Here is a 13632-nt window from a genome sequence, read left to right on the forward strand (position 1 = left end):
GTGTGTGCGTAAACCAAAGCTGTCGTTAACATGGTTAAGCATGTTAAAACCAGGGATGACACTGTGAGATTTTAAAGTATTAAACATGGAAATGAGTTTAAACATGAGAGTCATCTTTAATCTCTTCTTTTTTATTTTCCATGTCTAGACCAAATTGGCCTATATACAGATATATGCGGGTCGTAGATCATTGGACTACTAGTAGTTGAGCTGTGGATGTGGATGAAGTCAGACGTATGGAGTGGATCGCTGAACTACATTGGTATGCATGGAAACATTTAACGCTATCACAGGAGCTATAATCGTCATGATACTTAGAAGGCCTATATCTACTAATAGGGCCTACTACAGCGATCAGTTGATGACGTTGATGTCATCTCAAGCACCAAGCCATGATATGGGAGCAGAACTATCTACTATTTATTATTAATTGTTGCCATGATAAAGGGATGAGCAATTCGATTGTTTTTCCTCACTATCTCGATTGAGAATGAAAAGTACAACATACAATTGGTGTCGTCTGCTAACACTTCTGTTCATTTCATGGTTTGGTCTGGATTTATTGTTAGCATCCAGTCAGCAGACGACGACCAAATGGTTTGCTGCATATACCACAACAGTGTCGGCAAACGCTGGTAGAATTTCCAGGCCAGAACACAGACACCCAAGTCCAGTAGCAGTCCAGAACCAAACCAAATTAGGTCAATTGAACAGAACACAAAGGATATTTGGATTAAGTTTAATGGATGCTCTGAATAGCAGCAGTAAACGAACAAGGCCGTCTTTAATTAACCAATTGAAGCCTGAAAACAAAGGTATGTATAATTGAATATAATAAGTGATATAGGCCTATACCCGGGGCCTATAGCCTTGTTTCTGTTGTCCCAAACAATAGGCTATAGCTAGTAAACACAAGCTAACCTATAAAATTGTACCCAGTTAAGGTGGTACTACACCCCTTGATAAATTTCAGATCATGCAGATAGTATGACAAATACAGTAAGACTTGGGCCATATCTTTTTTTCTTTCCTTGCTTAGTCAAAAATAGTAATTTTAAGGTGGTACTACACCCCTTGATAAATTTGTGACTATTTTTGCATTTTTCCCAAAAAACAATAACACACTGGTAACAAAAGTTATGTATATTATAGGGGCAAGGAATCCAGTTACTACACTGGAATTTCAGTGACTCAAGACAAGCGGTACGCTATATTTATGATAAGAGAAGAGGTACCGCTAGAATGTACCTCATTTCTTAACATTATATATTAATGAACCACTTGTCTTGAATCACTAAAATTTCAGTGAAGTAATTTGATTCCTTGCTTCACTAATATACATAACTTTTGTTACAAGGGTGTAGTTATTTTTTGAGAAAAATAAAAAACTAGTCACAAAATTTATCAGGGGGTGTAGTACCACCTTAAAATTACTGTTTTTGAAGCAAGGAAAGAAAAAAAGATAACCTATGGCCCCAGTCTAAATACTGTATTTGTCATACTATCTGCATGATCTGAAAATCACGTCTGGTATTCGAACTTTATCACCTGGTATCTTTGAATTATATCCTGTGATTGCAAAATATGTACAGCACTATACCAGTAGACATACTAGCAACTGTAAACCAAACATGCTTGACTAAGCTACATGTACGTCGCGACGATTTGACAACTAAGTACGATTCCGATGTACGATCTATAGGCCCTATTCCTGTCAAATTGGCAAAATGAAATCGTGCCCAATTAGACTCAATTTGGGTAACTTGTTCACTCAATTCGTTTCACCATTTTGACTAGAAAATCAAGTGAAATCAGATTTAACTAGGAACTTCAAATAGAGTAGGCCTATGCTGATAAATAGCAAAACATACTCGAGCTGTTGAGGCCCCTGTATGCTGTTTGTATACACTTGGCTTATTTCCTCTGCCATCTTTCCTGATTTCCTCGAGTTGTTTCCTTAAATTGTAATACTTATCAATTTGAAGGATGCCCAACAAGAAAGATAACAGCGAGAGAGAGACATGCCCTTCTGTAAGCAACAGCTGTTATATGCCACTTTATCTGAAATTAAGCTGCTGTATAGCAAAGTATTCTGTGTATATAGGGTGTCCCAAACAGCCATATTCTCAACATATAAAATCACATTTTAATAGACAATATGCCTACATGTATATCTTGTTAGGAAAAAGGAGGGAACTGATGACCCAATTTCGTATTTCTGTCATTTTAACTAAAGTAACAAGTTTATATTATAGGCTAGAACTTGGTGAAAGTAACTGCAGAGGTCAGATTTACATTCAAGGAACTATATTATTAACTTGATTGGAAACGATCCATCAACATGATCAAACCAAAACCATGGAAGTCTATACTTCCACAAAATAATTTCAATCGACCTGTACAATATTCAATTAGTATACTATAGGCTAGGACACGCTAGTGGCAGAAGGGCCCACACCAATGCATTGCCATATTGTAAAAAACTAAAATGACAACAATTCAAATGCAATTTTATCAGCTATAGAGTAACTGGTTACTTCAAATGTATATTTTCTTTAAAAACCAAGATCTAGGTCGTCATAAAAGATGAAAAAAGGTATCTAGTTTAGGCTTAATTTGTTTTAAAAATACAACCGTTGAATAGAATCGGTATTTTGTAATTGTCCAGACCTGAATCCACATTATACTATATACTATTGTTTCACTTGCCCAAGATCGCAATGGTTGGAGAAAGCTTGTAGTCGCCTGCTCCGCAGCCGATGATGATGATGATACATTTATTGAGCTTATTGAGCCTCAAAATTTTGCCAAAAATTACACAAGATAATTTCAACTCAAAATATTCATGGAATAGACCTTTTTATTTATCATATTTATGTTTGATTTTTTTTTAAACGTGCACCAAAGCACTCATTTTTATAGAATATCATTTTTCTTGAACTTTGATCAGGGAAACTGCTGCCAGTTTCAACAACAGGCTCTATGACATTCACGTCGTCTCACGTATTAAAGGTTATTTTATTTAGTGATATAGACTCAAAAGACCTGTATTTCAGTGTTTACACGTACCTTCTGGCTTGTTGTATAACACTTCTGGTGCTCAATAAAAATTCCTTTAAAAAAGGAACGGGGCACCCAATGTGAGCTTGGTCGTGATGTGGTGAATTTCATGGTGTTTAGATTTGGTATTATTATCTCTTGCAAACCCGGTGACACCTCATTATAGAAATCAGACCTGTTGATAGGTTGTAAGAGGGGATAGCCTTTTCCAGGCACAAATTGCACCATATATAAAGAAAGTTTTGCTACTTTGCAACACAATAAAAACTTAAATGCAAAATTAGATCCTGTAGGTGGCTCCCGATGGGGCTTAAAAAACTAAACGCAAAATGAGGTTTTTTAAAAATATTGTTTTGCAGAGTCAAGACGCAGGTATCATTATTAAGCCTCATATAACTTATTTATTGTCGAATAAGTGCAGAGTAGGTTAGATATGAATATTAAATGTTAGACCAAAGTAGCTCAAAGTACATGTACTATACACCTGATCCGTGAACTTGTCTTTTTTAAAGACAAATTCTTGTTTAAAGGTAGTTCTTGTTTCTGTTGAAAAGACAATATTGATGTCTAAGATCTTAATTATATCATTCATAGCATTTAAATTCAGGATATAATATTATCTATAAGACTTCCCCTATGGACAATGGATCTATTCCCTGATCCAGCATGTCTGCAAAATGTATATCATTAGAATTAACACCTGATAACGACTGTTGACTAGTATTATAAAACTTCGAACATATTTCATATCTGCCTAAATTCTTCTGGTAGAATAAACAACCTTATCTCTGTTTCTGATAGCCAATTTATCTTGAAGGTCATCACAAAAATAATGCATAGGCCTACGTAGTGGTGATGATTTCTTGTTGGTAAGAAGAAAAGCCCAGCATTATTTCAAAAGAAAATATCACATTTTCATCAAAATGTACCAACTTTTAATGTGTTTGGTATCAATCAGGACTGAAATTGAATCATTCGCCAGATTCCGTTGATTACAGCAAAATTCATCCACAAATAAAAATCATATTATTGGGTCACCATATTGTAAGTTTGGCAACTGTAGTTTGAAAATAGCCACTATATGGATTTTATGGTAATTAACAAACAAAGGCCATCGGTTTAACCCCAATACATTTGTACATTCATTGAATGACTTTGAAACTTTGGGTACAAAAACTCATACTCTGCAACTTAGGTCAAATTTTGCACTATGATTGTTTAATTGAGGTTATTGGACTATGCCATTGAGATTAGGCTATTGTGGTCCATGGTGTTGGTCACCGTCTATCGGGTTCTAAGAGGCGGTAAACTGGTTTTTAAACCAGTTTAAAAGCCTTACAAAGGTACAAAGGTCACGGATTATTTGGTGTGTTTACAAATCCATTAATTTTGTGTTTTAAACAAAGAATATACGCACACCATTTTATCCCGTGCATAACAGAAAACAATAATAAAATAAAATCCAAGCATATTGTGGTTTTATTTCTGAGCAAGGGCATAATTTTAGCAAAACAATTGCGGAGTAAATCTAGTAAGAGTGAAATTAGAAGCTACTCACAAACTCATGCCTATATTGTGGGACGCCTCCGTAGAGGGCGCCCCAAAAAGAAAACAAGAAGCACAATGACTCATCTTCAGTCTGGTGTCCCGAAGATTTTATAATATAACTATATAGTCTGGTCATTAAAACTAAAAGTATTATAAACTACCGGTAATGAAATCATTTTTATTTATAAAGAAAGAAAAAAACTCAGACTAAAATCGGAGCCTGGGCTAAAATTTGATATAGATGAATCATACTGTATTATAAACATCTCAAAAAAAGTAACTAACCCCCCTTAAATAATGGCCATTATTCAAAAGGGGGGCTATTGTATTACAAATCTGTAAAATGCGTTGGAAGCAGAATTTATATCTGCGCATTTTGACACCTCATTTGATACGATAGCAGGTCAATTTAATGTAGTGAGGTCCAGATTTGAAAGTTGCACTTACATACAAATATTTACAATACAAAAACACCAGATATCATTACACAGATTTCCTTCCATTACACTGAACAAAATCAATACAATTTACTGCAACTTTCAAATCTTGGGCTACATTGATTTAAATGTACGCTGTGACGTCAATATTTAGTCAAATGAGGTGTCAAAATGTGCAGAAATAAATTCTGCTTCCAACGAATTTTACAGATTTGTAATACAATCACCCGTGTTTGAATAATGATCATTATTTAAGGGGGGGTAGTTACTTTTTTTGAGATGTTTACTACTCTTACTATAGGCCCTACCTATATAATTGGCTAAGCTTTACTATACCCTACCACATTTGGCCGTCGCCAAAGCTACCCTAGTTTTAGCCCTGCTACACCGACGGCGTGAAACTCGATGATAGGATTACATTGAATGATGTATGGATTAACTAAGTGCAATAAATAAATCACTTAATTCAGCAAATTAAATAAACAAACGAGAGAGATTCAAAACAACATTGTAGTAATTTAATTAATAATACCACTATATAATGAAGAAGAGGATCATTAGTAAATTTTAAATTTAATTAATATTCATAATTATTGCTTTGCTTCCCATAATCAGCCAGGAATCATAAATCTGCATAATGATCGGTTTCCATTCATTAATGATTATCTTATTTAAAGAAGAGATAAAGAACATTAAATAAAAACATTAACTTTTAACAATACTCTGTCATTAATTACCGTATAATATGTAAATTATGATGCACACGAGGAAGGTTACCGTTGTTGCAGGCTACAACGACTTCGCCGTTTGATAATTAATCAATTAATTAACGGTCTTAAATAATTAATTATTATCAATATTCAGTCATTAATGTTATGCCCATGAGGAAGGTTATCGTTGTTGCAGGGCTACAGCGACATCGCCGTTTGATAATTAATGAATTAATTAACAAACAAACAAACAAACAAACAAACTTTATAAATATTCACCCATTAATGCGATGCCTATGAGGAAGGTTATCGTTGTTGCAGGGCTACAGCGACATCGCCGTGTGAACTTTGAACGACAATTTCTCAACAACCCTACTACCGATTTCCATGATTTTTGTACCAAATTTCTTCTTTTTAAAAGACCTTGCTAAGTATAGGCCTAAATGATAAAAATTATCATGATTATACGTCGTTCATAAAACGCCCCTACCACTCACAAGCTTTACCGTACTTTACATTGACCGCGTTCTTACGTTCAATACAAATCTGAATAAAGATGGAAGATAACAGTTCTGTTTCATTCACAATGTTTTGTTGAACTTGTAAAAGAAATGTCTTATGATGCTTATTTTTTCACCTAATTAGTCGGGACTGTATGACCATTTTCTTCTTAATTAACTTTTCAGTGGTCACGGTCCTGTTTTTATTTATAACAACTGCAAAGTATGAAATCACATAAACGAGTGTATACGTCGTTCATAAAAGGCCCCAACAAGTGATAACCAGGTGCAAAAGTTCTGTTTCTTCTTAATTAACTTTTCAGTGGTCACGGTCCTGTTTTTATTTATAATATCTGGAAATTATGAAATCACATAAACCAGTGTATACGTCGTTCATAAAATGCCCCAACCAGTGACAACCAGGTGCAAACTAAGTTATGTGCATTATGCGGTACCTTCACCCAAAGGCAAGGTATAGGTTAGCGGCGTCGCTGTAGCACAGCAACAGCGACACCTTCCTCCTCTTCATTATATTTATTTGATCAAGTCACTACAAAATACGCAAAAAGTGTAGCTTTGCGCCGTCGCTGTAGCACGGCAACAACGATAGCTTCGCGCCGTCGGTGTAGCCCAGTAAAAAGGTATAGCTTCGCGCCGTCGCTGTAGCACGGCAACAGCGATACCTTCGCGCCGTCGGTGTAGCCTAGTAAAAAGGTATAGCTTCGCGCCGTCGCTGTAGCACGGCAACAGCGGCACCTTCCTCCCCTACATTAATTTGGTGACATGACCAAATAAGGTATACCACAGTGCCGTCGGTGTTACCTTACGGAAATAGGTATACTTTCGCGCCGTCGGTTTAGCCCCTCAAAAATGTCTAGCTTCGCGCCGTCGCTGTAGCATGGCAACAACGACACCTTCGCGCCGTCGGTGTAGCCCATTGAAAAGGAATAGCTTCGCGCCGTCGCTGTAGCACGGCAACAGCGACACCTTCCCGCCGTCGGTGTGGCCCATTGAAAAGGTATAGCTTCGCGCCGTCGCTGTAGCACGGCAACAGCGATACCTTCGCGCCGTCGGTGTAGCCCAGTAAAAAGGTATAGCTTCGCGCCGTCGCTGTAGCACGGCAACAGCGACACCTTCCTCCCCTACATTAATTTGGTGACATGACCAAATAAGGTATACCTCAGTGCCGTCGGTGTTACCATACGGAAATAGGTATACTTTCGCGCCGTCGGTTTAGCCCCTCAAAAATGTCTAGCTTCGCGCCGTCGCTGTAGCATGGCAACAACGACACCTTCGCGCCGTCGGTGTAGCCCATTGAAAAGGTATAGCTTCGCGCCGTCGCTGTAGCACGGCAACAGCGATACCTTCGCGCCGTCGGTGTAGTCCTGTTAAAAGGTCTAGCTTTGCGCCGTCGCTGTAGCACGGCAACAACGATACCTTCCTCCACCACACTCATTTCCTAATATGACAACTTTAACAATTAGGCCTACATAAGGTGCACCTTTGCACCGTCGGTGTAGCCTTACGGAAATAGGTCTACCTTACCGCCGTCGGTGTAGGCCCCTCATAAAAGGTCTAGCTTCGCGCCGTCGCTGTAGTACGGCAACAGCGATACCTTTGTGGCGTCGCTGTAGCACAGCAACAACGATACCTTCATTCACCATCACATCATTATTCAATAATATGATACTTAACGTATTTACTCCATGAAATAAATGCTACTCATTCTTAATCAAACCACTCAACAATTAACATTCCTCTTATCAATATAACTTTAATCACTATTAACAATCATTGTTAATTACTTACAACAACCCTCTTATCCCTCACACTCATTATTATGTCATAATTATTAATTAACTACCATCGCCCTCTAATCCATCATAATAATTAGAATTATATAATCATTCATAACCAATTACAATCGGCCTCTTATACGTCACACTAATTATAATTATATCATGCTTATTAACATCATCTTTTGATGCATAATTAATACTTCTAAGCCATTGTATAATGCAATATACACATCCAATTTCTCACTGGATGTACTCTGGAGCTACTCCGGATTACCCCCAGGGCTACTCTGTAGCGGTGTACCGTAACGCGAGTCAAAAAGCTGTGGCCTACTCCCACATACATCCGGTTTTCCACGATGTACCTCCCGTAGAGACAGACTATAGCGGAGTACCTCTAGAGGTACTCCGTAAAAAAATGCGTGATGATCTGTTGCCAGATTTAATGCTATTTTCTCAATTTAGCTTTATTTTTTTGTTCTTTCTTTCGTTCTTTTTTTATTTTTTTTTTCAAATATATGTTAATAGTATAATAATAGAAAATAGTAAACAAGTAAATAGGCCTTTAAACAAGTTCAGAAATAAGCAAGTAAAATTAATGAAGTAAATAACTGACTAAATAAATGTATCAATGAATAAACAAGTAAATAAAATAATAGGTAAGCCTAATTAAATTAACAAGTAAAAACTACACAAATAAGAAAGTAAATAAGTAAACATGTGTAGGCCTATTAGGCCTAAATAATAAAAAAAAAAGAATAGTACTCGTAGGCCTAGGCCTATGTAAAATAATCAATATTATAATGATAATAATTATCATTAACTTGGTTGTTATTTAGCTTTTTAATTTGATTACCTGTTTGCTTACATGTTTTTTCATTTGTTTGAGTAGGCCTGCATTTATATGTTTTTAAGCATTTTTCTTTGCATTTATACTTGAATGATTGGTCATTTATTTTAGGACCCCACTTTTATTCATTTATTGTTTACGCTTTTATTAAATTTATTATTAGTTTTATATTTATTATTTATTTACATGTATTATATTATACTTATTTACTTTTTAATTGTTTAGTAACTTATTTAAATATTTACTTCTTAATATTAAGTGACCAATCATTCAAGTATAATAAGCAAAGAAAAAATGTTTAAAAAACAAACAAAATATGGCCTACTCAAACAAACGAAAAAACACATATCAAATAGGTAAGTCAAATTAAAAGATGAATAACAACCAAGTAAAAAAAATATGAAAACTGTGAATAACATCAATGAAAGATGAAAGACTGGTAGGCCTAAGGCCTAGCCAAACGAATCAAACCCAAACTGTATTGCAAGAAGGTGTATTATAGGCCTAGGCCCACACCTTGCAACAGTAAAGTAATGCGGTGCAAAATGTTAGGAAAACAGCATAAAAACAAGAAATTCAAAGTATAAATTATGAGTAAATTTTAACTGTAATAATAAACCCGGGTACGGTAAATAAACAAACAACATGAGAAAGTGGAACCGCGAACCGCAGTATGCACACAGGAAAACAACGTCACACAAGCATCTCAAGTTAGTAAAACTAAAAACATAACAAGGAACACAAAATTAAATAATGATTGAAAATGATTTTAAAAACAAATTGAGAAGAAGTCGTACTGGTACTGTCGTTAAACAAAAGAACAAGTTTCTACAAAGGAAACAATCACTAAAGAGAAACAAAATGTCTCCGTGACATCGGCAAGTGATTCTCGCTCCGTCATGACGCCCTATGCAAACGTGTTCGATGAGTTGCTTACCGCTGCCGGTCAATGACCCGTTTGGCTGCGGTTGTACACCGGAGCTGACTACGGTGTTACCCCAGGGTTGGCTCGTGGCTGACAGCTATCAGATGTACTTCAGAGTAGCCTTATAAGAGTACCTTTGGAGTAGCTCTGATATGGCGTATCTAGAAGTTGGCACTAGTGTAGCACCGGAGCTGGCTTCTAGACAGACAATGGATGGAGTAACAGCGAAGTAGCTCTGATATGGTGTATCCACTATGGGGTTTTCTAAGGTGTAGCTACTTCGAAGTAGCTTCAGAGTAGCTCTATTAAGGTGTAGCTTCAGGGCTACACCAGGTGTAGCCGCGAAGGTAATCTGCCGCGGGGGTAAACCGTGAATGAGAATGACGTTACTAATATCTAGAAGTAACCACAATAATTTAATCTATCCCATTAATAAGTAATTCGCGCCGACGTCGGTGTAGTTTTACAAAAAAAGGTGTAGCTTCGCGGCGTCGTCGATGTGGTAGGGTATTCTAAAGGTACTCCATATAATTTAACCTGTAGCATTTTATATACAGTATTCTAAACAAGCTTTTTACGCTGCAGTTTCCTTCCAAGTCCATGCACCCATTAAAATGTTTATTGCCGTTGACATCAACTAATGATGCGAAATTAAATTGCTTAGGTCCTATCAAATTTTGCATTAGGTTATTTTTGTGTCTAACAAATTTTGTAGTTCATTGGCCGCAACATTTGTTTTATCATCTATGGTTTTATAGTTTGTATAGTTTTCGCACAAGGAAGTTTTACTTTTTATGTATTCGCGTTCATGTGAAGCCAAGACTTGCAAAGGTAGCAAAGCAATTCGAGTGGTACCCGGGTTTATAAATAGTGCAATCATATGATCGAATTATAGTTGTATTTTGAGACTTCATAAGGTTTAACCCTGTCACGTCTAACAAAACAGCAACTTCCTACGTTTTAGTACTGACGGTAATGGCAGCTCTTTATTTTTCTTGAAAATTTCATTTACCGGACATGTCATATAAAGTTAAACTCGTTTGAAAAAATTTATTTTGAAATTTAACTTTGGACGGGGAATCCGATTTTTTTTTTTTGGGGGGGTCTTGAGGGGGGAGTGTAAAATTTTTCGTTGAACCAGGAGGGGGGATTGTTAAATTTCAAATGGAGAAATTCGGGAAAACAAGGGGGGATCCGAAAAATTTGAGCGGACGCGAGGGGGAAACGCGAAGTTTTTTGTCGATATTTTTTCCAAAACGCCTATTCCCCCCCTGCCGTAAATAACGATCGGTCCCTTAGTCATTGGGAATTAGGCCTACACATTCAACATTAAACTTTAAAAGGATATACAACTATATATCTAAAGGTTAATACATTCTTAGAAAAAAGGTTCTACATGTAAGTAGAACTTAAAATAGTGCTAGAGATGTCCTGTCTCTTAAGTTTTGAAAAGGGTCCTGGAAAGGGTAGAAATAAAAAGATCTGAAAAGGTTCTGGAAAGGCCCCAGAAAGAACCATTTTGTGGTTCTTTCAAGTTTCAAAAACCTTTTCTCTTGAAGGTTCTACATAGAACATGTAGAACCAAGACCCCCCTTTTCTAGGGTATTTACGCTTTGGGAATTTGTATAAGCCCTTCGCTTTGGGAATTTGTATTAAACTCTTAAAAGTTAAAGAATAAAAATAAATGTTTAGGACTTGAAGTAAAACTTTCGGTCCCTGAAGATAGAAAAAGTTTTAAAAGACCCAGTGAATTTGAAGTATGGCCTTCAAGGCTGAGGGACTAAGCGGGGGGGGGGGAACAAACTGCCCCGACAATTTACAGGAATAAAAAGTGTCCTTAAAATGACTTAAAAGGGGGACAAAATTGACAAATAAATGGGAACAAAAATCCTCCCTCACACTAAAATCCTGGCTACGCTACATGTACTGGCCAACTTCTGCATGCATGCAGCCTTTCCTGGCCATTTCAAGCAAATGGAATTATTTTGACTGGAAAGTTGACAAGCTCAGCCGGCCATTGGCATTGACCGTGTCCCTTCAATTATTCTATAGCATTTATTACAGACTTCCCTTGCCAGCCCTCGTTTTACAAAATAATAGGGTTTTAATATTGGGTATTAACCGAGTGAGTTCACTCAACGGGATATTCCATGTTGGGTTTCAGAATACAGTGCGCACAAAAATTAAGGTATACAAGTTATGCTTGCCCCTGTATATATCCTAAACAAAGAAAAATAATGTCAGTAGCCACTACCCGCTGTACTCTTCAGCTCTGATTTTAAGGCCTCATTTGTTGAAAATGGTTAAAATCTAAAACCTTGAAACGAAATCATAAGCTGCACTTTTGTGTTCTAATCAAGGGCGACACTAGTTTTTTAACGTTTTGGATTTTCGTGTCTTAAAGCTTCTTTATTTCTTGAACGATTTCGAATGAGCTCTTAAATTCGAGATAAAAGATGTATAGCTATTAGATACTGGTTCCAATTTATGACTGATGAATCTTTGTATAGGATATATTTATATAGGACGGGGTGAAAGTAACTGGTACCATAATTTTTTGCGCACTGTATATACATGTAGGCTTCCCACAGTCTGACAAAACATTAATGCATGAAAAGGGTCACGCAAAGTTTCCACTGCAATTATCGCAAGTGATGCCAATTTACGCAAATATTTGCCCATTTCAATACTGGATTTCACGAACTCAGCTTATTATGTATAGACCTACCGGTACTGTAGTGCTTATAACAAAACATATTTGCGGCCCTTGTGTCGTTTCTTGGTAGACAGTGAATCAATTTAGGCCCACCAAACAAAGGGGACATGAAGGTAGGTTATTTCAACAATGGTCCATTTACCAAAGTTATTCTTTCTTTCCAAATTTCAAATTTGACCAGGAACTAATTAAAAGTTGAATACCAGGATTAAAATTCTTCCAATTCAAATGAGCCTACAAAAATCTGGGTCCCTCAGTTTCAAGAGTTGAAAGTCGATTTTGAGTTTCCCGTCACCCGCCCTCACTTCATTTTCTGACCCTCACTTGAATTCATTATTGCGATTTTCCAAAAAAATACCGATAAAAACTGGTTATATTTGCACAAAAAAATTATGAATATCCCTTTATTTTTTGTGGAAAAATCAAAATCAAAACATACATTTTGCTGTCAACCTTGCAGACTCTTTTTAATATACTCTTGAATCTCATTTGGGTTTTAACATCCATCTTCAAGTGAGTAAGCGGCAAATAACAACACATTTTACATGCGTGTTGGTCATATAAATGAAAGGCAGAAAAATAATGAATAATGAATAATGAAAAAGTTACCTCACTTGTTTTCAGAAATTATGTGACGGGAAACTCAAAATTGACTGTTAGGGGCCCAATAGCATGAATAGATTGTTATCCAAGCACGCGGCGCCATTTTGTGGCTGCAAAACGACCCAAAAAAGTAAAAACACTTATACTTTCCTATTATAGTACATTATTTACATGAATAAATATTGGAGTATTTCAAGTTATGCATATAACAATTACAGGATTTTGCTCTTCACTCACAAGTATTCTTTTCAGAATTGAAAATAAACCACTTAAAAACGGTAAATAATATGACAAGTGCCAGTGAATGATTTATACATTCCAATTTAGTAATTCTATAACTGAAAAATCAGAATATTTTGAATAAAAATTTCCTTAAAAGGGAAGGCCCACATCACAGAGGTCCGTGAGATATTATTAAGCATTGATGCTTTCCATTTCCCCCTTATAAATGCTGCCTGTACATCAATGGTCATATCGGGAGTTCGAA

The 13632-nt window shown here is 36.4% G+C and overlaps 1 protein-coding gene across 3 annotated transcripts in view; it reads left to right on the forward strand.

The window, feature by feature from the left end:
* LOC140159380 (polypeptide N-acetylgalactosaminyltransferase 13-like) overlaps positions 1 to 13632 on the forward strand; it is a 45744-nt gene that overhangs the window by 10313 nt on the left and 21799 nt on the right. For 2 of the 3 annotated variants that reach the window (XM_072182837.1, XM_072182835.1), the window contains exon 2: positions 149 to 815. In XM_072182837.1, coding sequence (XP_072038938.1) covers positions 491 to 815 — 325 coding nt within the window. In that variant the 5' untranslated portion in view covers positions 149 to 490. Of the gene's footprint in view, positions 1 to 18; positions 816 to 13632 lie in introns of those variants that run through there. The other variant, XM_072182836.1, reaches the window with a different exon arrangement.

Source organism: Amphiura filiformis, chromosome 8 (assembly GCF_039555335.1).
Source record: "Amphiura filiformis chromosome 8, Afil_fr2py, whole genome shotgun sequence".
NCBI classification, from domain to species: domain Eukaryota; kingdom Metazoa; phylum Echinodermata; class Ophiuroidea; order Amphilepidida; family Amphiuridae; genus Amphiura; species Amphiura filiformis.